Source organism: Neophocaena asiaeorientalis, unplaced genomic scaffold, assembly GCF_003031525.2.
Source record: "Neophocaena asiaeorientalis asiaeorientalis breed wild unplaced genomic scaffold, Neophocaena_asiaeorientalis_V1.1 scaffold25, whole genome shotgun sequence".
Taxonomy (NCBI): Eukaryota; Metazoa; Chordata; class Mammalia; order Artiodactyla; family Phocoenidae; genus Neophocaena; species Neophocaena asiaeorientalis.
In genome coordinates, this window is record NW_020172492.1 from 5,661,259 (window position 1) to 5,688,352 (window position 27,094).

The window sequence follows — 27,094 nt, forward strand, 5'->3', positions numbered from 1 at the left end:
AAAAAATGTGAATGAAAATGACATTTGAACACAAATTTTTAGTTGAATAATATATCTCAGTTTTCAAATCTGAATATTTTTATATTAAGAGAGATTTGCAATTAAAGTTGAGAATGCATTCTTCTTTCTTAAGACGACTATGAAAGTCTCAAAGAAGGTAAAGACCATGAATATCATCACAAAAGCATGGTAGCTGTGTATAATTTGAAAAACAGATCTCTTGGAGGAAAGAAATAGCCTTATTTTCCATTTAGACTGAATGGCCTTGTCAAAATATCTTCGATATTTAACAGTCCATGATTTATAAAACTTGGAATGTGGCATAAGCTAGCCAGCTTACATCACCTAGTTGTCTGGTCTGTTGTAAGTAAGGGTTTAAAACAAAGCATTCATAAAAGAACAATTATAATAATTTAAACTGCAGATTTAAACTGCCTCACATGCTTGACTGCAGTGAAAGCTTTTGCATACATGGAATAATGTTCCATTGTGGAGAACAACCACAAGCAATTTATGAATGGCTTCTCTTTATCTGCTTATTGGGAGGATAACCAACTACTATCTTTAGTAATCCTATACATCCTGATTAAAAGTTCCACTAGAAAACAATTTTGACTAAGATCAGGTTTCTGTGGTGAAATTTAATATCTATGAAATTCTAACTTATGAAAATTTAAAAGCTCATCATTTCCTGTTAGGCCCTAATAAAAAAGGAAAGGAGAGGAAATCAACATTTATTGTACACAGCAAACGTGTTGTGCCAGACTCTAAAGAGGAACTGTATTGTTTAATCTTCTCTAACAGTTGAGAGTGGGATATTGCCTCTGTTTTAGAGATGGGAATGCTAAGGTTATGTGTGACTTTAACAAAGTCCTACAGCCAACTGGTAGTGGGACTGTGGGCTATGAGGATAAGCCCTCACATACACCTGACTCCAAAACTCATGCTTTCCTGTACCTCAATATATCATTAAATTTTATCAAATTAAAAAATAAAAAATAAACAGCAAAATTAATAATAAAAGTGTATTAAGATTTACAACGAAGTTTTTCCATTTGATTTTCCCTGTTGTCTGTAACATATATTTATTCTCAGCATAGAATGCTAAAGACACATCTACCTGTACCTTACAAGCAAATGTGAACTCTGTGAAAAACAAAAGAAATATTTCAAAAATCTCCAGTAGATAGAGAATGAAAACTTCAAATATTCATGATGATGTTCACGGGCCATCATTTTCCTACCTTCATCTTTGATTACTGAAACATATATTAATGTTTGTCTTCTCCTTCATATTCTTATAATGAGAAACACTCTGAAATAGTTAATCCCTAGCTCTTATTTTGTGTCATTTTCCAGTTGTATCATGAGACAATCTAACATTTGTAAAATATTCTTAAATTAGTTTGAATTTGCTTTTTATCCCTTACCCTTATACCACTCCTCCCTTTTCCCCCTCCCCTCTGGTAACCACTAGCTTGTTCTCTGTATCTGTGAGTTTGCTTCTTTTTTGTATTGCTCACTAGTTTGTTGTAGGTTTTAGATTGCACATATAGGTGATATTATAAAGTATTTATCTTTCTCTGACTTATTTCACTTAGCATAATAACCTCCAAGTTTATCCATGTGGCTGCAAATGGCAAAATTTCCTTCATTTTATGGCTGAGTAGAATTCCATTGTGTATATATATATCACATCTTCTTTATCCATTCATCTGTTGATGGACACTTAGGTTGCTTCCATATATTTGTAATTGTAAATAATGCTGCTATGAACATTGGGGTGCGTGTATCTTTTCCAGCTAGTGTTTTTGGTTTTTTTGGATATATACCCAGGAGTGGAATTTTGCTGGGTCATACAGTAATTCTATTTTTAGTTTTTTGAGAAGCCTGTTTTCCACAGTGGCTGAACCAGTTTACATTCCCACCATGAGTGTATGAGAGTTCCCTCTTCTCCATATCCTCATCGATATTTGTTATTTGTGTTCTTTTTGATGATAGCCATTCTTGCAGGTGTGAGGTAATATCTCATGGTGGATTTGATTTGCATTTCCCTGATTACTAGTGATGTTGAGCATCTTCTCATGTGCTTGTTGGTCATCTGCATGTGCTCTTTGGAAAAATGTCTATTCAGGCCTTTTGTCCATTTTTTAATCCAGTTGTTTGTTTTTTTGATCTTGAGTTGTATGAACTGTTTATATATTTTGGATAATAGCCCCTTATTTGTCATATAATTTGCAAATATTTTCTCCCATTTAGTAGTTTGTCTTTTTGTTTTGTCAGTGCTTTCCTTTGCAGTGCAAAAACTTTTAAATTTAAGTAGGCCTCATTTGTTTATTTTTGCTTTTATTTCCTTTGCTTTAAGAGAAAGATCCATAAAAAATGTTGCTACAATTTATATCAAAGAGTATTCTGCCTATGTTTTCCTCTAGGAATTTTATGGTTTCCAGTGTTGCATTTAGGTCTTTAATCCATTTTGAGTTTATTTTTGTATATGGGGTAAGAAAGTCTTCTAATTTCATTCTTTTACATGCAGCTGTCTAGTTTTCCCAGTACCGCTTATCGAAGACACTGTCTTTTCTCCATTTTGTATTCTTGCTTCCTTTGTCATAGATTAATTGACCATAAGTGAGTGGGTTTATTTATGGGCTCTCTATACTCTTCCATTGATCTGTGTGTCTTTTTTTATGCCAGTAACATAATGTTTTGATTACTGTACTTTTGTAGTGTAGTCTGAAGTTAGAGAGTGTGATTACTCCAGTTCTGTTCATCTTTCTCAAGATTGTTTTGCTATCTGGGTCTTTTCTGTTTCTATACAAATTTTAAAATTAGTTCTACCTCTGTGAAAAATGCCCTTGGTATTATAATAGGGATTGCGTTGAATCTGTAAATGGCCTTGGGTAGTATGGTCATTTTTACAATATTAATTTTTCCAATCTATGAACATAGTATATCTTTTCATCTGTTTGTGTCATCTTCAGTTTCTTTCACCAGTGTCATAGTTTTCCAAGTAAAGGTCTTTTACCTCCTCAGGTAGGTTTATTCTTAGGTATTGTGTTCTTTTTGATGTGATGGTAAATGGGATTGTTTTCTTAATTACCCTTTCTGATAGTTCATTGTTAGTTTATAGAAGTGCAACAGATTTCTGTATCCTGAAACTTTCCTGAATTCATTGATGAGCTCTAGCAGTTTTCTGGTAGCTTCTTTAGGATTTTCTATGTATAGTGTCCTGTCATTGGCAAACAGTGACAGTTTTACTTCTTCCTTTCTAATTTGGATTCCTTTTATGCCTTTTTGTTGTCTGATTGCTGTGGCTACAACTTCCAATACTGTGTTATATAAAAGGGTCAGGAGTGGGTATCCTTGTCTTGTTCCTGATATTAGAGGAAATGCTTTCATCTTTTCGCCATTGAATATGATGTTTGCTGTGGGTTTGTCATGTATGGCCTTTATTATGTTGAGGTATGTTCCCTCTATGCCCATTTTCTGGAGAGTTTTTATCATGAATGGATGTTGAATTTTGTCAAAAGCTTTTTCTGCATCTATTGAGGTGATCATATTATTTTTTATTCTTCACTTTGTTAATGTGTTATATCACATTGATTGATATGGGGATATTGAAAAATCCTTTCATCCCTGGGATAAATGTCACTTGATCATGGTTTATGACCCTTTTAATGTATTGTTGGATTCAGTTTGCTAGTATTTTGTTGAAGATTTTTGCATCTATGTTCATCAGAGATATTGGCCTGTAATTTTCTTTTTTGTGTGTGTGATATTGTTGCCCAGTTTTGGTATCAGGGTGACAATGGTCTCATAGAATGAGTTCAGAAGTATTCTTTCCTCTGCAGTTTTTTGGAGTAGTTTTAGAAGGATAGGTCTTAACTCTTCTCTAAATGTTTGATAGAATTCACCTGTGAAGTCACCTGGTCCTGGACTTTTGTTTGTTGGGATGTTTTAATTTCAGTACTGGTAATTGGTCTGTTCTTATTTTCTATTTCTTCCGGTTCAGTACTGATTCAATTTCAGTACTGGTAATTGGTCTGTTCTTATTTTCTATTTCTTCCTGGTTCAGTCTTGAGAGATTGTACCTTTCTAAGAATTTTTCCATTTCTTGTGGGTCGTCCATTTAATTGGCCTATAGTTGTTCATAATAGTCTCATAATCTTTTGTATTCCTGTGGTGTTGGTTGTAATTTCTTTTTCATTGCTGATTTTATTGATTTGGGCCCTCTCCCTTTTTTTCTTTTCTTTCTTTTTTTTCTTTTTTTGGCCGTGCCATGCAGCTTGCAGGATCTTAGTTCCCCGACCAGGGACTGAACTCACGCCCTCTGCAGTGAAAATCCAGAGCCCTAACCACTGGACCACCAGGAAATACCATCCCTTTTTTTCTTGATGGGTCTAGCTAAAGGTTTATCAATTTTGTTTACCTTTTCAAAGAAGCAGCTTTTAGTTTCATTGATATTTTCTGGGTTTTTTTAGTCTCTATTTCATCTATTTCTGCTCTGATCTTTTTTTATTTCTTTCCTTCTACTAACTTTGGGTTTTATTTATTCTTCTTTTTCTAATTCCTGTAGGTGTAAGATTTAATTTGCTTTCTAAAATTAGCATATGCTATTCTCCCTTTTTGGGTGAGGTAGGACTCAGTAGAGGTCCTATTAAGAAGAATTAATGGTATAGCATATTTCACCTGAAGAGTGAAGACATATAGGGGGATTAGGGGGATACAGTATATAATGGACTATTTTGGGAGATCTTTACTCTCTGTATGTGAATGCAAACTAGGACTAGAGTTAATAAGTTTATAAAAGAAGGAGATCATTAAAGAAGTAGGACAGTCTTCTGTTCCTCACAAATAAGACAAAATAGCTAAAATTACTAGAAATGCCCAGATATGGAATGAGTTGCTTTATGCAGTTCTAAGGAATTGTGATGAATAAAAAAATATGTACTAGCAACTTCTGAATTCTAGTCATGTGGTAAGTCATTTACAGATATTATCTGTTTCATGCTTATAGCCATGCTTTGAAGAAGAAATTACTATACTCATGTAAGAGGAAGCAGAATCATAAATTATATATTCAAGATCATTCAATTACTAAGTAGAAGCCAGCATTAGAACCTGAATCTGTTTGGTACCAGTAGTTGGTAGACTTACACCTAAACCATAACAATTAATTCTACATTTTTTTTTCATACAGAACCTCATAATCCAGCAAAAGAATGCTTTATAGTGGTCTAATTATCTCTTCTGCTCTATGACATATAATTAATGTTGGACACCTCTAGTAATGGGAAAATCACTACAATGCAAGAGAGACATAGTGAAGGTGATTCTCTTCACGTATTTACATGGCTTTCATACCTCTCCAGAAGGCAAAAGTAATGTCCAATAATCAGTTGAACCAGTGTTTTGAACTTCATTTGTGTATTGCTGAATTGAAGTAAAGATTAAAGTGTCCTTCTAAATACAGGAATCTGTAGAAAACATTACGGACGCAGTGAGGCTGAGCTTGCATTTAGATGTATTTTACTCATGGAATCATCTGAAACTGTCAAATCATTTAGAATTTTATTTTAGTCATAATGTTAAAGTCATGAGTTTACTAATTACTTAAGAAAATTTTATTATGACTAAACATATTTTAAACGTGGGCCAAACATAAACACTTATGCCATGATTTTCTTTTCAAATGAAATTTTCAAACACACTCAAAGTAGAGAGACTTGTACAGTGAGTGCCCATACACCCATATGTAACCATACAAACTATATAAAACTGTACTACAACTACTAATATTCCTACCTACAAATAAACTACAGAATGAAGTTTTCTGATCCCTTTTACATTTTTTGTCCTCAGAATATATTCCAAAACTGGATTACATTTAAAGTACTGTGTTTGTAATCACTTAAAATAATTACTTCTCTAAACAATAAGCATTTAGTAACATTGGCTTCTGTTTTTAATTCTTAGGGATTGATTTTTTTCTATTTGATTTGATTGACTTTTACAATAAATAAAATATTTAAAAATATCTTTCCAGTGTTTAAAAAACTTTAACAAAGTATATTCAGAGAAGTCTTTCTTCCCAAAGTGTTACGTCCACTCTGTAAATATAGATAAAAGATTTTGGTTAATCCTTCCAGTGTTTTTATTTTTTTCCCCAAATAAAAAGAAATACATCCATATATTTGTATCATACACTTTCTTATAAAAAAGTCCCTCTAAGAGTTTGATAGTGTCTGGCCTTACATTTAGGTCTTTAATCCATTTTGAGTTTATTTTTGTGTATGGTGTTAGGGAGTGTTCTAATTTCATACTTTTACATGTACCTGTCCAGTTTTCCCAGCACCACTTATTGAAGAGGCTGTCTTTTCTCCACTGTATATTCTTGCCTCCTTTATCAAAGATAAGGTGACCATATGTGTGTGGGTTTATCTCTGCACTTTCTATTCTGTTCCATTGATCGATATTTCAGTTTTTGTGCCAGTACCATACTGTCTTGATTACTGTAACTTTGTAGTATAGTCTGAAGTCAGGGAGCCTGATACCTCCAGCCCCATTTTTCATTCTCAAGATTGCTTTGGCTCTTTGGGGTCTTTTGTGTTTCCATACAAATTGTGAAATTTTAATGGTATCAGGGTGATGGTGGCCTCGTAGAATGAGTTTGGGAGTGTTCCACCCTCGGCTACATTTTGGAAGAGTTTGAGAAGGATAGGTGTTAGCACTTCTCTAAATGTTTGATAGAATTCTCCTGTGAAGCCATCTGGTCCTGAGCTTTTGTTTGTTGGAAGATTTTTAATCACAGTTTCAACTTCAGTGCTTGTGATTGGTCTGTTCATATTTTCTATTTCTTCCTGTTTCAGTCTCGGCAGGTTGTGCATTTCTGAGAATTGGGATAGATTCTTAAAAGTAGGATTGCAGAGTCAATTTTTGCTAACCATTGCCAAATTTCTCTTCATAGTTACATCATTTTGCACTCCAGCAGCAGTATATCATAGGGCCTGTTTCCTTCTAGTTTGCCAACAGCTTTGACAAAGTTGTCAAATTTTTGAATTTTGGCAAATTCCATAATAGCTACGTGATATATCAATATATTTTTAATTTGCATTTCTCATACTATGACAGATTGAAAGCCTTTTCAAATTTATATGGGCCATTTTGTCTCTTCTTATCTAATTACTATTTTCCTATTTTTTATGCCCGAAACAGTTCTTTTTTTTCCTTGAGTTTTAGGAGTTTTTGGAATGTTAGAGGTATTAGCCATGTGTCCCTTACGTAAGTTGCAAACATCTCTTCCCAATGCAAAATTTACTTATGGTGATTCTGTGCTAGGAAAAAAAATCTCTTTTTATATGGTCTAATTCATCTATCTTTTATTTTATTACTTTCAGATGTTTAGTGATAGTTAGGAATGCTTTTCCCACTCATGCGTTTTCATTCTTTTTTTTTCTAGTTGAGTAGTTTCATCTTATTAAATATTCATGTCTCCAGTTTTTTGCAATATCTCCTCATATACAATCATATCCTTTACTTTGCAAATGACTATTCTGATGTCAAAGTGTCATTTATTAGATGGTCTACCTTTCCCCAATTGAATTAATATTCCATCCTTATTATGTACTAAATTTTCGTATATACTATTGTTTTTTTTAATTTTACTGTTTGAGTGGTCTGTCTATTCATGCTTCTTTACTACACTGTCTTAATTATACATATTTTACAATATGTATTCATATGTAGCAAGGCATTCTCACTGTTGCCTATTTTTTGGAAAGCTTCTGGTGACTTTTCTTCGACTAATTTTTACCTAAAAAATTTATAATAAACATGACTAGTTCAAGGAAACAAACAAAAAATGATATTTGCATTAAAGTTATACATTAACCTAAGTAAAATTGATATATTTTAATTTAAATATTCCTCTTTGAAACAAAGTACCATGCCATTTTCAGTTTACTTTTGTTATTTCAGGGGTGGCATATAATTTTTCATATATGTATTGCATTTTTATTGGTATTTTAAATGGTATATGCTAATCCATTATTACTTCTAACTATTATTTGTATATTTCAATTTGTTGAGTTAGTAAAGTTTTTATTTTCTGCAGTTACTAAGTTCTGTTACTCTGCATAGTAGTTTGTCCGTTGATTTTCTTGAGTTTTCCAGATGAATAATCATGTTATCTGCAAAAAGAGATAATTTTAAGTGTTTTTAAAAAACTATTACTCTAATTTTATTCTCTTCTATATTTACATTTTAATATATTTAATATCATGTCAAAAAGTAGGACCAGTTGTGGGTTTGTTTGTCAGGTTATGATTTTAATGGGAATGACTTCTGAGTTTTCTGATTAAGCAAGACAGTTGGTTTTAGGTTGACAAACACATATTTTATCCTTTTAAGGAATTTTCCACTGACTCCTAACTTACTGAAAATTACCCAGCAATAGGTATAAATATTCATCAAATGCATTTGAGGCATTAATGGACATCAAGGTTTTTCTTTCTAGATGTGTTAATGTGCTGAATTATATTAATGTTTTCCTAATATCAAATGACCCTTGCCCTCCTAGAATTATTCTTTTTGAGATATACATTTTTAAAACTTACTGTGTGTTACTGTTTACTATTGCTTTATTTATTATTTTGCATCACTAATAATAAGTTGTAATAATAATAATTTGTTGTTGTTTTTGTTGTTGTGTGTGTGATCTTCCCCAGACATTTATGTCAATGTTTTACTCAATATATAACAATATATAACAACTAATTAAAAGTTTTCCTTCATTTCATATCCTCTGGAAACATTTTAAGTAAATAGTATCAGATTTTTTGATCTTTAGAGTTTTGTCTGAACTCTCCTGTGTGAAACCATCTTGGCCTATTGATTTTTTTTTTTTTAATTTTGTGGAGGTGTTCTATGACACCTAAACTTATTTGCAAAAGCTTTGCAAAATAATTTTATTTTTAAATAATATGTTTACTTTACTCTGTTATTTTATTATTTAATTTTCTTTCTCTATTAAAAAAGGTAGGTTGACGAGTTGGTGTATTTATCTGTTTTTTTTCTTTCCTTCAAAGGAAGCTGTTTTTCAATTTATTATTCCTTCTTTTCTTCTTTTTTTTTTTTAACTCATTAACACTAGTTTTCTTCCTTTTAGTTCTTTTTAATTTCTAGAAGCTTATTTTTGTCATTTTTTTTAGTTTTAGAGTTATATGACTATCTCAAATATTTTCATAATCTACATAAAGTACATATTTAATGCTGTGAATATTTATTTGAGTACTGCTTTAGCCATGTCCCTTAGATTGTATTACATACTGTTTTCCTCAGGTTTTCTTAGAAAATTTGTCATTTTGCTTTCACGTATCCTATTATTCAAGAATTACACAATAGAAAATTTATCCATGTGAATTTTTAAAAATTTTTCTATCAATTTTTAATTGTACTATATTGTAGTCAGTAAATGTGTTAAAGGAACAATATTCTGACATTTGTTAAAGAACAGTAAGGGAGACTTTATTCAGGGGGTCTCCTGCATTGGAGTTTTACAGGAGGGGAGAGAGACTGAGCTCAATTTTGAACAGAACCAGGAAAAGTGGGAATTTATTGACAATGAGCAGAGTAGGCAGATTAGTGGATGGAAAATTGCAAAGAGGGTAGGATAATTCTTGCTAAAGAGACCTAACATGATTCTTGCTGAAAGCAGAGCAGGGTTATAAAATATCACCAGGGAGATGGTAGGGGATGAGGAATTTGGTCAGATGTTAAAGATGATCATATGTCCAGGGTAGGGGATCCTTGCCAAAGTGACCTGACAGGATTCTTCCTAAAACTGGGCTCTTGAGAACATGCCCAAGAAACAAGCTCATAGGAGCCTGTCTAGCGTTTGGTCAAGGAGAAAGTCTTTATCAAATGATATTTTTTTTCAAATTTTTGGAATTTACTAAGGATTTTTTTAAAGAAAATATATGGCCAGTTTTTCTAAATGTTCTGTGTACTCTTGAAAAGAGCTTTCATTTCCTCTTTATTAATGTAAAGTTTAATATTTACCTATAAGATCTACCTTATTAAGTAGGTTGTATGTATCTCTATCATTACATTTTTACCCCTACTGGGTCTATCTAGGTCTAGAAAGTGTGTGCTGGAGTCTTGTAATACTGGCAGTTTATGTATATTTTAACCTACATCTTCTGTATATTCTGCTTTATGAAAAGTGCTGCAATTAAAGCAGTTTTACAAGTTTTAGTCTTTAGCACTATTCAGTCTATTTCATTTTCTCATTTAATAATTTTGTCCTGAAGAGATCATTAACTTTGCTTCCTTTTTTATTTACATTCACCAAGATATCATTATCATTTTGTTTTTAACCTTACTTAAGAAGATATATCTCTTGATCTCATAGCGTGTTCGGGCTGCTATAGCAAAATACCACAGATAAGGTAGCTTATAAACAGCACAGTTCTGGGGGCTGCAAGTTTGAGATTAGAATGCCAGCATGGTTGGGTGAGGGCTGTCTTCCAGGTCACAGATTTTTCCTTGTATCTTCACATGGCGGAAGGGACAAGGAATCTCTTTGGAGCCTCTTTTACAAAGGAACTAATTCCATTCTTGAGGGCTCTGCCCTCATGACCCAGACACCTCCCACAAGCCCAATCTCCTAGTACTATCATCTTAAAAGGACAGAATTTCAACATATGAATTTTGGGAGACACAAACATTCAGACCATAGCACTTTCATGTGTCGTCGAGCTGCATTATAAATTCTTAGACTATCACAACGCTGTTCTTTCTGTCTCCACGTACAAGATGTTTGTTTGGGCACATGGGTGAATTTCTCAGATTCAGTGGTCTTTCTGAGAATGTATTCTCTCAGATTTCCACACCAGTTCATCCTCTTCTTTGGGGGTAAATAATTAGCGTGGATTTTATTTTCTATAATATTTGACATATATATTCCCTTTTTGCTTTCAGATGTTCCCACAGAAAGCTGTTTGTCATGTACATGACTTAACGCTGTTGATAACTTGACCCACTCATTCATATTTTTGAGAGTTTCTTTTTTCCTTCAGCAATTCTAGTTAGTCTGCTTCATTTCCAGCTTTCATATTGATGTCCAAATACAAACTGAGAATGCAACTTTCCGAAATAGCATTGTTGACACCTTATTTCTGATACCAATTCACCTGATCTCTTGCAGAGAAGTATGAACTGTCACTTAGAATTGGATGGTCAGTTAGGCTGTGGCATTTTAAATTTGGTATTATTTTTAATTTGGAGAAGAAATGCAAGCTATTCGTCTGCTAGAAAATCTTGTTTGGTCTTTTAGAAAACTGGCTCGACAAATTGTTAGTGGGCATAATGCCACCTAAACAGATGGGTTTCTGAAAGAATGAGAACAAGCTTCAAGTCTGACAATTATATGCTAGTTGAATATCTAAGAATCTGGAAGTCTGAGGATAGCAAGTTCTTAATGTTAGACTTGAAGGGCATTGACGCTTTTTCGTCAATATTCAAACATTGAAAATTGCAGCTTAATTGTAATTTGCTTTAAATTTCACCTTAGAGGATCCATTGTCAAGTACCTAAAGCTTCTCATGGAGGTTAGTGATTTCCATAGAGCTTATTAACACATAACATTTTAATATTTAATGCCATGTGTAGGAAACCTCTGAATTTAATACATAAATATTTATATTACTGTGTATGCATGTATATGTTTTCTCTGCATTTTAAAGGTACAATTGAAAACAGCTAATATTTTGTAATATGCTTGGTCATGTTTCCATTTACCATGCTGATCTGTAGTAAAGGTTGAGTTTGTTTTACATATTTTCCTATCTTAATTTGCTTTGAGACCCAATGAGTGTTAGGTAAGCTAAACTGTATGAGAAAGTCAATAAAATCTAGAGAATGTGTTCTGCAAAAGCTTGCTGTTTAATATTTATGAAATATGTATTCACAACCATCAACATCCCGGGTACTTTTCTAGGTATATGGGAAATCTTTGTGAACAAAAGAAAAGTAAAACTCCCTGCCTGTTTGTTGTTTATCACTCTTTTGTTTCATTATGTGTGTAATCTAGGCTTCCTCACCTGCAGGTAGTTGAAAAAATTGATTTGAAGTGGGAAATGGAATAATGTAAAATATTATTAATGCAGGAGAGGAGTCACTCACAATTTTTGTGGACAAGCGGAAGCTGAGCAAACGATCTGAAGGAAGTGATCCCAGCACCAACGGCTCCTCGGTCACTCTGGAGACGCTACATCAACTAGCTGCTTCCTATTTCATTGACAGGGACAGCACCCTTCGGAGACTTCACCACATTCAAATTGCATCCACTGCCATAAAGGTATGAGTAAGTTTACCCTAGAATTACGTCATACCATTTTGTTCTCTGTCTCTAAAATCCATGTCTATATATGTTCATGTCTCGCTGATTTAAACAATTGTGTCCTGAAAAATAAGTTAATGTGTCCTTTTGTTTTAAGTGTTGCAGTACATTTAAGATGAAATTGTATATATTTTCATGTAATTTTGTTAACTTGATGATTGGGTCAAGGTGTTTCATGTCAGAACATTAATTGAAATACACTTGAATAGTGTCAGTTTATCCCTGGGTACACAGACTCCCTCACAAAGCATACATAGATGAAACTTTGTTTTAATAACACTGATTTATTTTGTAAAACTTCATATTTTATTGTGTGCATTTAAAAACATTATCCTGAGAAGGGGCTCTATTAGGTTCAAAGTGGGTCAGTGACACAAAAATCATTAAGTCTGGTTCAACGAGTATTCCCTGCCCCCCATGTTTTTAAGACACAGCAAAGAAGTACAAGTATTTGTTTATAAGTTTCTAGAAGTCAAGATACACCATAATCTAGAACTACTGGATAAACTCTGTATGTTCACTAAAATCCTTTGCCTTTGAAACAACTAAGGTTGACTTTACGAAAACTGAGAGCATGGGAGAATAAGATACCTTTAATTTTCAGAAGAAATGAAGGGAGAGAAAGAGAGAGAGACAGAGACAGAGAGAGAAAGGCAGTGGTTTCCAAAACAGTAGATGTTTTGACATATTTCTCTGGCAGTTTAGATCAGCATGTTATTGTGTTTGGCCAGTGGCCACTACAAAACTAATAGACCAAAGAGTTGGCACATGTGATAGTGTGATTCTGGACTAAGTTAATAAGAGCAAAATAAAACATAAAGAGCATTTCCCAGTGTTTCAAATGTAACATTTCATAATTAATGTAAAAAGCACTCATTAAACATATCATTTTATTGCTTTATGAGATTAAAATTAATGTGTGTTTTTTTTCAGTTAATTGAAAAGTTAATATGTTGATATGTTGAGAATGCTAAGAAAAATTAGCCCAACGTACATCTTTTGTTCAGTACTGTCCCAGAGAGAATAAAAGATGACATGAAAATATTTTTAGCTATATAGAGACACAGATGTAGAGAACAAACATATGGACACCAGGGGGGGAAGCAGGGGGCGGGGGGGTGAGGTGGGATGAACTGGAAGACTGGGATTGATGTATATACATTAATATGTATAAAATAGATAACTAATAAGAACCTGCTGTATAGCACAGGGAACTCCACTTCGCTGTATGGTAGAAACTAACACAACATTGTAAAACAAGTATACCCCAATAAAAAAAAAAATGAAAGAAAATATCTTTAGCTTAAGGGTTACACAAACCATAACTGCCCATCTTCAATACTGCTAGTAGATGAGGTTAAGAAAAAGACTTCTGTAGATATAGATTATACAATTATAGTTAGTCTACTTCTGACTGTAGGACTTACGTTATATTGACTAATCAAGTGTATAAATATTTATGCTGAATAGATAAAAATGTAGCCAGCATGAACACAGACGTTGTAGTTAATTTAAAAATGTTGTAAGGTAGGATAGTGTTGTAGGTATTTAGCTTGAGGTTGCTGAGAAGAAATAGGCTTTTTCAGAAATCAATTTCAATGATATAAACAGAAACTTAAAGTGTATTTTCTAAAAGAAGACATCCTAGTAGTAAATATGTTTATTATACGGCTATTGATTTTTTTTGCTCAGTGCCAAGTAGAATTATACAGTAGACTTTATGTATCCATACTGAGTAAGAAATATTCATTCACAGTTCATGTCAAAACTTAATGGATATTTGTACATACTCTTTTCTCCCACAAGAGAAGTATGTATCACAAAAGGCACATGTTTTAATGGTGCAGGCTATTGTGTACAGGCATTGTTCTTAGACCCTGATGATACAACTGGAGATGATAAAGCTTCATGTGTGGTAGAAATGAGCCAGCCCTGAAGGGGAAGTGACTTTCATAAAAGAGTGATCTAAGAACAGCTCTGGGGAAGACAAAGGAGTAACCTGGAATGTGGGAGAGTGAACAGCCTCACCGTGAAAGGACTCCAGAAAATGCTGGAGCCCATTAGTCTTGGAAGGGAGTTCTAGAGCACATAATGGAAGTATTTTAAAGTGCGTGTAGTGGGGCTGGGAACAGGAAGGAAAAGTGGAACTTTAGATCAAGGAGAGGAAACAGAGAAAAGTATGGGAACGATACAGAGATGGGTTGTAAAGAGAAGTACACATATCTTGTGCATAACTAAGGGGGAAAAAAAGAGAATGAGGTGTGTATACTGGCAGCAACATGACTAAAAAAATAATCCTGGAAATACATAGGGCAGGCAAGGGTGAGGTAGTAGGGACTGGGAAAGAGGGGAGGGAGATCAGACTTTTCAGGGTTAAATTTAGGCCTGGATGGAGTTCTCACCTGAGGCAGTTATAGTTTTAAGTGACTAGTGATTATCTGACCCAGGGTCAGCTGCAGCCTGGGCTACTGTGAAAGCTCCAGGAAAAAATGCTCCAGCAGGTCGACATGGCCCTTGAACTTCATGCACACTTTTATGCTTCTATGTAATTTCCTGGGGAGAGTATCTTTTATTTTCCTTAGTTATCAAATGTATCCCTACACAGATAAAAGATGTCTCCCCACAATTATAAGATTTTAATTGCTTAGATGTGAGTTAACAGGGTAAGAGGGACTGAGTGGTGAGGGTAGTGGGTGTGTAAACGGAATCCAAGGGCATTCAACTACTGAAATCCTTTATACTTGAATAAATAACTCAATGCAAAGTGCTTCTGTAGATATTTGAAATCAAAAGCTTAACTCCTTTACTAAATCTCTAAAGGTCCAGTGCATTGCTTTTATATTTTAAAGATTCACATGAAGGGTAGCAAGTCTACAATTTCTTTGATTAGATAAAAACACCTTGGGTTTTTAAGTGCCGTGTAGTGGGCATTTAATTTCTTGGACAAATGTTGTATGAAGATGTCCCTTGATTCACAGAATTTAGGAGACAGAGTTTTGTTAAAAAATAAAGTCAAATAAAATCATTATCTGATAACAGCAAAAATATAATTAAATCTGCATAAGCATGCCTTCTTTTATCATGCTAATTCTTGCAAAAACACAAAAGAGTTGGACACACAGCGTTAACTGAGCCAGTTTCTAGAAAATGGAATAGAACAAATGGTTGTGTTTAACCTCTTCTAATTATGAATGTAAATGTAGGTTGAACTTTATTAACACATCTGTAAACAAAAATGAATTACGCTCAAATGCCCATAGAGTGTAATTAACTGTTATACTATTTCATAATGGCATTTATATCAAATATTATTTCTCAATATAATTATTAGTGCAAAAACATGTCAAGTATAATGTCTAGAATTGTCAATTATTTTGAGGAGATTCAATTCAGTTGACTCAAGTTATCTAAAATAATCATACTAACATATTCTTTAGGTTTCTTTTGAAATAGTCAAACTTTAATATGTGATTGACAATGATGAGAAAATCAAAATATACATTTTGGGGAAAATCCAATCTATTACCTGATGTGGTATATGGATTTTCAAAAATTTCCTTAATACTTTTAAGTTTTAAATATCAGATTACATGCAGTGAATAAAATTAAAATTTTTGTAACTGTTAAAAAATTTAAAAGAGCTAAGTTATTATTTTTCTAAAAGAAAAAATAACATACTGTATTGCTAGCATTTTTCTAATATAGAAAAATTATTTGAAAGATTTTAAAAATTATGGTGTTTAGAATTTTTTCCAACAAATTTAGGAAAAAGCACAAACACTATGATAAAATTAACTTACAGGTCAGTATTCCAGCTAAAAATCTATCTCCAAGTGATGTTTTAGTGCTGCATAGTTTACTTAAGGGTGTTGAAGGTGATGTTGAGAAGAGGCTCCACAACTTAGAGCTACATTTCTATTTCTCAAATTATAAAAATACATTAAATTAAAATTTCAAAATCTATTCATAAAATTAGGATATACCTTAGAATATTAGAATATTCAATGGAGAAAATACAGTCTCTTTGGCAAGTGGTGCTGGGAAAGCTGGACAGCTGCACGTAAATCAATGAAGTTAGAACACTCCCTCACACCATACACAAAAATAAACTCAAAATGGCTTAAAGACTTAAATATAAGACATGACACCATAAAATTCCTAGAAGAGAACATAGGCAAAACATACACTGACATAAATTGTAGCAATGTTGTTTTAGGCCAGTCTCCTAAGGCAATAGAAATAAAAGCAAAAACAAACAAACAAACAAACAAAAAAAACAAATGGGACCTAATCAAATTTATAAGCTTTTACACAGCAAAGGAAACCATAAACAAAATGAAGACAACAAATGGACTGGGAGAAAATATCTGCAAACTATGAGACAGGCAAGGGTTTAATTTCCAAAATATGCAATCAACTCATACAACTCAAAAACAAAAACAACAACAACAAAAACCCAATCACAAAATGGGCTGAAGACCTAAATATACATTTCTCCAAAGAAGACATACAGATGGTGAACAGGCACATGAAAAGATGCTCAACATTGTTAATTATTAGAGAAATGCAAATCAAAACTACACTGAGGTATCACCTCACACCAGTCAGAATGGCCACCACCAAAAAGTCTACAAATAATAAATGCTGGAGAGGGTGTGGAGAAAAGGGAACCCTCTTGCACTGTTGGCAGGAATGTCAATTGGCTCAGCCACTATGGAGAACAGTATGGAGGTTCCTCAAAAAACTAAAAATAGAGTCACCATATGATCCAGCAATCCTACTTCTGGGCATATATCTGGAGGAAACTCTAACTCAAAAAGATGCATGTACCCCAATGTTCATTGCAGCACTATTTACAATAGCCAAGATATGGAAGCAACCTAAATGTCCATCAACAGATGAATGGATAAAGAAGATGTGGTGTATATATACAGTGGAATATTACTCAGCTATGAAAAATAATGAAATAATTCCATTTGCAGCAACATGGATGGACCTAGAGATTTTCATACTAAGTGAATTGAGCCATACAGAGGAAGACAAGTATCATCTGTTATCACTTGTTTGTGGAATCTAAAAAAGGATACAAAACAGAAAGAGACTCATGGATGTAGAAAACAAATATATGGTTACCAAAGGGGAAAGGAGTGGGGAGGGATAAATAAGGAGTTTGGCATTAGCAGATACAAACTACTACATGTAAAATATATAAACAATAAGAACCTACTGTATAGCACAGGGAACAAAAATAAATTTGAAAAGCTATTGATAAAATTAGGCCTGACAATAATTTTCCAAGAAGCATTTTTGATATGTAAATTATTTGATTTGGGGTAATTTAAATTAGGAAAAGTTTACAATTAATTTTTAAATTTCTATATGTTCAAAAACTCTTAATTCAAGAAAACTCAGTAAAACAGTTTACATGTAAATAATTCATAATAATTAGAGGTTTGATTTCATATATTAGTTTTATTTTCAGGAAGGTCTCTCTTTTAAATAGCAAACTCTCTTAGGGTTTCAAAAGAATGTTTTAACTTAGGCACACATAAAAGTGTTTAATTATTTAGTACAAGCTGTACATTTAGCTTAGTACATTTAACAAGTTGGACAATTTTGATGAAGTTGACCACAAACCTATCTGAATTTTTTATTTATCTGCCCCAATTTTTTTAGTATAAAGGAATAATATATCATTCCATAATAATTAATATGTGTAAATTGAGTGTCATGATTAAATTCATGAAAGCAAAAAGTTCCAGAATAATTAAGAATCATACTTTTTTCATATTCTGAACTTTCACGTGCTTTATAATATTTTTCTAGTTTGCATTATAGATATTTATTTCCCCTCTGCCATGCCTTCTCTAGTTTTGTCAAACAACCCTAATTTGCTGGAGGGCAAAAGCAGAATCTGTTTTTATTTTTGTTTGTTTTTAATCAAAATAACTTCTTATATATGTAGTGGCTACCAAATGGTAAATTTGTAAAATAAAGTTAAGCTTTGTTGTTTAGATTAAATATTAATTATATAAATTAGGGGAAAAAATTAAAACTTCAATTTGTGGTATATTTTAACATCTGTTTCATTCCATTCTTCTTTTTTCAGCTCTTTCCTAGTCAAAAATCTTATTTCCTGTGACAAAGCCTATACTGTTTGAGGCCATTATATTTTATTTGTTTTCTGCTCTCTTACATCGCAGTTGTCTTACTGTCTTCACTCAAAATGCATCTTGTGTTTATCTTTCTTGTGACAAGTTATATATAATTATATTTTCTGCGTTATAACTGAGCGCTGACTAAATTATTATCTCTTCCATATACAAAGAATATTTGACCTGAAGAAGCCTGAAAAAAATAAAATCAAGCAAAGCAAACAATATTAAATAAAATTTTAAATCTCTAAGTAGTTAGAACTGCTTCTAACCAAGATGGATTAACAGGGACTGAATTTACCCTCCTACCTGACAATCAAAAATAGTGATAAAAGATATAAAAATAATGGTCTACCAGGCATTGAACAATAGGTAATAAAGGATGATGACTATGAGAAATGGACATAACTGAGGTGAGTGCTATGATTGTCCCAGCTTGCTGTCTTGAAAGAGTTTCCAGGATGTGGTTCAGGGAGAGAAAATCCAGGCAGAGACCAAAAAATTCCTTAAATTGAGGATAGAGGTCAGAGTTGAGAGACCTACGTGTTTTTAGTTGTTGGACAGAACACCGAAGAGGAGAAAGCCATGTAGAGAGAAAACCCCAGGAACCGTAGGGGTTTGCCCTCAAATACTTAGCAGAATGCTGTTGAGTACATACATGTGAAGAAATTACCTGACATCAGGGAAGAAAACTACACCATGGATTAGGATTAGAGAACAGTATTGGCACTCACTCAGGGCCTAGAAAAGTGTTCCCATAAGCCAGAAAGGAAATACTAATAATTCATGGAGCACTGCATGAAATGCTTAGAAATGGCATGCCTCAGTGGTAGGGAATAATCAACCTTGATTAAGTTCTTCTCTGGACTCACCTCAAAAATTACAAAAAACAAGACCAACATGAATCAAACCCTTTCCAAGAACTACACCCCAGAACAAAACTCAAGACTGCTTATAGGAATACAAAATAAATAAATGAATAATCTAATATCCAAAAAAGTAAGATTCACAATGATAAAAACCAGTAAAATTTCCCAGGCAGTGAAGAAGCAGGAAAGCACAAACCATAATGAAGAGAACATTCAACCAATTAAAACTGACTCAGAATGAACACAGACATTAAACTTATCAGACAAGAACACTAAAATGGATATTATAACTGTATTCCATATTTTTAAATTATTAGTACAGACATGAAGATAGAGAAAAGAACCAAATTGACCTGACTGACATTGGCTGTAATGTGTGACATAAAAAATACACTGAATAACATTAGACACCTACAGTTGTGTCTGTCTCATAATCATTGTCATTTATTGCATAGGAAAAGACAGGTGAAATTGAGACATAGATATATAAACTATTTACAATGAAACAAAAAGAGAACAAAATGCAAAAAGCAATCAACAATGAGCTCTGGGACTTCAAGCAGCCATAAATATGTGTAGTTAGAGTCCCCAAAGGAGGCTGGGGGTGGAGGGAAGTATTAGATACCTCTTGCTATAGAGCAATGTTATCGTTACTTTAGAGACGTAATAAAACACATTATCACATTATCATGCCTTAGGGATTTTTTTTTTTTGGAAGGTCAAGAGTCCAGGCATGGCTTACATGGCTTAGCTAATTCTCAAATCAAGGTGTCCACCAGATCTAGATTTTCACCTGACAGTCAACTTGGGAAGCATCCTTTTCCAAGCTTACATGATTGTTGGTAGCAATAATGTCCTTGTCAGTGGAAAGGACCCTTTTCTTGCTGGCTGTTGGTGGGAGGTGACCCTCAACTATTTGCCAAGTGACCTCCTCCATATGGCAGTTCACAACATGTTAATTTGTTTTGTTTTTTCATGTTCAACAAGGAAGTGGGTCATTATAAGACATCACAATCTTATATAGTGAACTTATAGACAAGTAATCACATACATTAAATCACCTTTGCTGTATTCTATGGTTAGAAACAAGTCATAGGTTCTGTCTACACTCAGTGGGAGAGGATTACAGAAGCACGTGCATACCATAAGCAAGGGGTCAGGGATGGATACCTTAGAATCTGTTGCCTGAGACAAAATAAAAAATACTTGAAAAGTTAATAGCCAATTTCCAAATTAGTAAGGATATTTAAAACCCACAGATCCAAGAAACTCAAAAAATGCCAAACATGAGAAAGGTCAAGAAAATTACACCAAGGCATTTTATAAATTGCTCAAAACTTATATTAAAGAGAATATCTTAATTTTCATTAGTTATCAGAGGATTCCCAATTTGAATCAAGACAACTCTATTAAGATACAAGGCTGACTAAGATTGTAAATGCTTAGATGTAAGTTCATGAGTTATGGGGGGGTCAGGGGGAAAAAAAAGACACATTAGGTGCAGAGGAACAGAGCTAAGGATGACAGCAGATTTCTCAGAAACAATGCAAGTAAGAAAACAGTGGAGATGAGAGCTTTAAAATACTAAAAAATTCTGTCAACCTAGAGCTCATTTTCTAGCAAAAATGTTTCCAAAACATGGAAAATATATTTGCAGATGTAAAAAACCTGCAGGAATTTCAGTGGCAGACCTGAATTAAAGAAATGACATAGGAAATCTTTCAGGCAAGAAGGCAGCGGATGTCAGTCAGAAATATGTATTTACACAAATGAGTGAAGAAAAGTGAAAATGGTACCAACATGGGTCATTATATCTGTTTTTTTTTTTTTGCTGTACGCGGGTCTCTCACTGCTGTGGCCTCTCCCATTGCGGAGCACAGGCTCTGGACGCACAGGCCTAGTGGCCATGGCTCACAGGCCCAGCCGCTCCGCGGCATGTGGGATCTTCGCGGACCGGGGCATGAACCCATGTCCCCTGCATCGGCAGGCGGACTCTCAACCACCGTGCCACCAGGGAAGCCCTGGGTCATTATATCTTTTATCATCATCGTCATTATTATTATTATCTCTTTAAAAGAGAATCAATTCTTTAAACAATACCACAATCAATGTATTATGAGGTACATGTAGAAATAAGCAGTATGCCAACAATAGCATAAAGATCAGAAGAAGTGTACTGGAAGTACAGTTGACCTTTGAACAACACAGGTTTGAATTACAAGGGTCTACTTACAAGCAGATTTTTTTCAATAGTAAATACTACAGTACTACACAATCTATGGTTGGCTGAGTTCATGGGTGCAGAACTGAGGATACAGAGGAAACTTGGAGATGGCCAACTATGAGTTATACTCATATTTTCCACTGTGTGGAGGGTTGGTGCCCCTAACCCCCTGTTGTTCAAGAATCAACGGTATAAAAGTTTAAAGTTCTTGTATTATCAGTAAAATGCTATAATATAATTTAAAGGTAGACTGATAAGTGTGTACACTATGAACCTTAAAGCAACCACTAAAATAACAAAATAAGGAGTTACAGTTAATAGGACAAAAAGGTGATATAATAGAATTATCTTAAAAATTAATTTAAAGGAGGTTAAAAATAAGCAAAAGGGAAGAAAGAACAGATGGAGAAATCGAGAACAAATATCTAGTAGATAGACTTAAACCTTATAGCATCAATAGTCATATTAAATATCAGTAGTCTAAACTTTCCTATTAAAAGGCACATTGTCACATTGAATTCTTTTAAAAAGCAAGATTAAACTATATGTTGTGTACAAGAAAATCACTTAAAATTTGAAAGTAATTAAAAGTGAAAGGATGAGAGTAGGTATACTATGCTAGTACTGGAGTGGCTATTTTAACATAAGAAAAATATGTCTCAGTGAGGAGTCTTACCAGGGACAAAGTCATTTCAGAGTGATATACTTGGCAGTTAATCCAGAGGAAATAATAATCCTAAACATGTAGCAGAGCTTCAAAATTTTAGGAGAGAAAAAAGTAATAAAGAAATTCATAGGGCTTCCCTGGTGGCGCAGTGGTTGAGAGTCCGCCTGCCGATGCAGGGGACACGGGTTCGTGCCCCGGTCCGGGAAGATCCCACATGCCACGGAGCGACTGCGCCCGTGAGCCACGGCCGCTGAGCCTGCGCGTCCGGAGCCTGTGCTCTGCAGCGGGAGAGGCCACGAAGGTTGAGAGGCCCGCGTACCACACAAAAAAAACCCAAAAACAAACAAACAAAAAAAAAAGAAATTCATAATTATAGTCAGAGATTTTAACAGCCTCCTCTCAATCTTTGACAGAACGAGTAGACAGAAAATCAGCAAGGGCATTGTAGATTCAAACAACACTATCATTCGAATAATGAAAATGTATTAATAATACAAACATATCGGGAAAATCCTCAAATATTTAAAAACTAAATGCCAAATTTCTAAATAGCCCATGGCTCAGAGAAGAAAGCAAAAAGCGTATTAGAAATTATTTTGAACTGAATGTAATAATGAAAATACAGCATATCAAGATCTGTCAAATATTGGTAAAGCAGTACTGAGGGGAAAATTTGCAGCAAACAATGTTTTTATTTGGGAAAAAAAGTGATAGAACAATGACTAAAGATTTCCCCTTAAGAAACTAATGATAAAGATGAGCAATTAAACCCAAAGTAAAATAAAATGGAAAGCGATAGAAATAGAATACAAAATAGAAAACAGAAAATAGAAAGCAGAAGAGTAATAGAGAAAAAAATGGAACCAAAAGCTGTTTTGTTTCTGTGGGGTTTTTTTAGTGTATGAATAAAACTGAAAAACATTTAGCCAGAATTATGAAATAGAATAATGAATAGACAAATTATGAGTATCAGGAATGAGAGAAGTAACATCAGTAAAATTACACAGGTTTCTAAATGTAAGGATGTATCACGAACAACATTGTGACTATCACTTTGAAAATTAGTAAACACATTTCTTGAAAGACAATTTCCAAGGCTCATTCAAGAATAAATAACATGAATAGTCCTAAATTTATTAAGCAAATTGATGTTCAGATAAAAACATTTTCTGCAAAGAAAACTCCTGGCCAAGATGGCTTCACTACTGAATTCTAACATTTTAAGCAATATAATAACAATCTGTATAAACTCTTCTAGAACATTTGAGACACTTGACAAATTATCAAATCATTCTTTAAATCCAGCATTACTCTGATATAAAAACAAAGTAAAATATTACAAGGAAATAAAACTATCAATATATTTCATGTGTATATATACACATATTTTGAACAAAATTTAAGCAATTTGAATCCAACAATAGATCAAAAGGATTACACATCAGGACTACTTGGGATTTATCCTAGAAGTTCAAGATGAGTAGTATTAAAGAATCAACCAATGTAATTTATTATATGAACAAAATACATGTCGATATAGATAGATAGATAGATAGTGTCTTCTCAGAGCTTGCAGAAAAATCTTTAGAAAAAATCTGACATATTTCTTATTAAAAAAAAACTAGAAAGAGAAAAGAACTTCTTCAACTTGATAAAGAGAGGATTTGCAAACCTGTGGCTAGCATCATACTCAACAGTGAAAGAGTAAATGCTTTTTCATTTATGTTCAGAACAAGACAAAGATTTATGCTATCACTACTTTTATTGTAGTAGAATACTGCTGAACATTCTACGAATAATAGCACTAAACATTCTAGTAGTAACATTTTACTATAAGTTCTAGACAGTGCAACCAAGCAATAAAAAGAAATCAGGCATTCAGATTTGAAAGGAAGAAGTAAAACTTTTTATTCGCAGAAGACACGTACCTATAGAAAATCCAGTGAAATAGTTTTAAAAGGTACAAGAAATAAAAAGGAGTTGATCGTTTGAAGGATACAAGATTAATTCATGTGTAATTCTATATATGTATATTTCTATGTGTATTTCTGTATATAAGCAACAATCAGAAGTTTAAATTAAAATCGATATCATATAAATTTGACAAAAGATTTAAAAGCTCTGTACACTGAAAACCCCAAAATTACTTAAATTAAATCTAGTCGTTATTTTATTATTTCCATTCTATTTTAAATACACACACAAAAAAAAATACATGTGTGTATCCCCATTCATATATGTAGATATCATCCATCAGTCCGTTCTTTTTGTTTCTCTCTCTCTCTCTCACTCTCTCTTTCTATTATATTATTGTCTTCTGACCATCATTTTTTTTCTGATGAGTAGCTAGTATTTATTGTAGTTTTTCTCTTGGATGTAATATTTCACTTCCCCTGACTGATTTTCACACTTTCTCTTTGTTTTGAACTTTCAGGAGATTGACTGTAATATGCCTTGGTGTGGTTTTCTTCCCATTTATCCTTCTGGGATGCCTCCTCTGGGACTCTGATGCTAGACTGTTTGATATCGTCCTTAAAATCTTGTACTATCTGTATTATATTGCCATTCTTTTTCTCTTTGCTTTTCAGTTTTATTAATTTCTGATGACTTGTCTTTAGTTAATTCATTTTTTCCTTATTTGTCCAGTGTAATGTAAAGCCAATTAAATAAATTCTTCCTTTATGATGTTTTTCTTTTCTACCATTTATATTTGTTTATTTTTTATAGTTTCTTTATAGTTTCTGAAATTCCCCATTTGTTTATTTATATTGTCTAACTTTTCTACTAGATATTTTAACATAGTCATTAGTATTATTAAACATTTCTGTCTGGTGATTCAACCTTATTCATTTCTGAGTCTGCTTCCCTTGACTATTGCCTGTCTTGCCCTTTGAGTTCACATTTTCATGCTTTTTCACATATTATTGTTATTGCCAAACATCGTGTGTAAAAAAGAGAAAAAAAAACAGACAAAAAAAGACACTGAAGTAAATAATATTTCCACTGAAAATAAGCATACCCCTTCCTCTGTTAGGCTGCTATTATGTGAAGCTGAGTCAGTCTAATCCGGAATTGAGGTAGACCTGTACTTTCTTCAAAATTTAACTTGATTTATTGACTTGTGGCTTAAAACAGTTTGAAGACAGCATCAGCACTTTGCTTTTAGAAGGGTTAAGGATCTGGCCAAGAGTGAGATTCAAGAAATTACCACATCTTCACAACCCAGCTGCCAACTTTTTAAATCATGGGGAAACTCTGCATGAAGGCTTGGCTGCCAGTCTCCTGCAGAATTATCTTTGGTTTTTCGTCTTGCCCTCTCTTTCTACACACTGAGGGATCTCTGTCCTCCTTGCTGCCATGTCTCCAGCATTTGGAAAGCCAGTGCCTGGTACTTGGTAGAAGCTGGAAATGCTTCAAAGGCATCTTTCCCAGCTCTTCTTCCCATTTTGTGCCCTGAACTTGGTGAAAGCCAAAAGCACTTTGGAGGGTTTCTCCCAAAGCCTTGTACTTGCGGAAAGCCCAGGTGCTTCCGAGAGTATTTCTCTCAGCTCTGCTGTTTTGCACGTAACCTCCCATGTGCTGTATTCATGTACTCTCTAAAGGCTAATGGCAGCAATAAGTCCTTACTTTTAGCCTCTGCTATTTCATTCCTATTTCTCTGAATCCCATGTTAACTATATAAATTTGTTCAAAACACTATATTGGATCACATCAGTTTTTTTTCTCATGTAAGGTCATAGAAACTTCCTGGAGATTATTAAGACACTCCAGGTTTTTATTTTATACTCCATAACATTTCTAGCATTATTCCTGTTGAAGTGCATGAGCTCTAGCATCATACACTTTTTCCCCCTTAGAGACTTTAGAACCAGTTAAGAAATACTCATAGAAATCACCAGGACTGAAGTTAAAGTATAAGCTCTATTTCAAGGCATCTTCAAGGAAGATTTTCTTCCTTTTCATGCTATTGTGAATGAAACTTTTTTTCAAATTTTGTTTTTAGATTGTTCATAGCAAGTATATTAGTCAGGGTTTCTTAGAGAAACAACCAATAGAAGATATATATCTCTATATCTCTATATCCATATCTACATCTCTATCTATCTATCTATCTATCTATCTATCATCTATCTATCTAGAGAGCAATTGGCTCACATGATTATAGAGGCTAAGAAGTCTCATGATCTGGCCTCTGCTGGTATAGTTTATGTCTAAGCCTGAAAGCTTGAGAACCAGGGAAGACAATGGTGTAAGTCCAGCTAAGTTCAAAGGCCCAATCAACAGGGAAACTGATGATGTAAGTTCCAGTCTGAGTTCAGGAGAAGACATACATCACAGCTCCATAGTCAAACAGAGAACAAGTTATTTCTTTGCATTTTTTTTCCCTATCAGGCCCTCAGTGGATTGGATGATGCCCACCCATACTGGGAAGGGCAGTCAGTGTTACTCAGTTTACCCTTATGCTCATCTCATCCAGAAACACCCTCACAGACACACCCAGAAATAATGTTCAGGTAAATGTTTGAGCACACTGTATCCTGATCAAGGTGACACATAAAATTAATTATTACAGTAAGTGTATAAAAATACAATGAAGTTTTTAATTGATATTGTATCCTGAAATCTTGCTGAATTTGTCAGTTTATTTTTTAGTGGATTCCATGGAATTGTTTATATATAAGATCATGTCATCTTCAAATAGAGGTAATTTTACTTCTTTTTCTTCCCAGTGGATATGCCTTTTATTTCTTTTTCTTGCCTAATTGCCCTGACTGGAAG

At 33.6% G+C, this 27,094-nt stretch overlaps 1 protein-coding gene across 1 annotated transcript in view; it reads left to right on the top strand.

Moving 5' to 3' along the window:
* The window catches only part of BRINP3 (BMP/retinoic acid inducible neural specific 3), a 412,691-nt gene that overhangs the window by 203,934 nt on the left and 181,663 nt on the right, over positions 1-27,094 (top strand). The window contains exon 4 of the mRNA XM_024738208.1: positions 12,168-12,358. Coding sequence (XP_024593976.1) covers positions 12,168-12,358 — 191 coding nt within the window. The remainder of the gene's footprint in view (positions 1-12,167; positions 12,359-27,094) is intronic.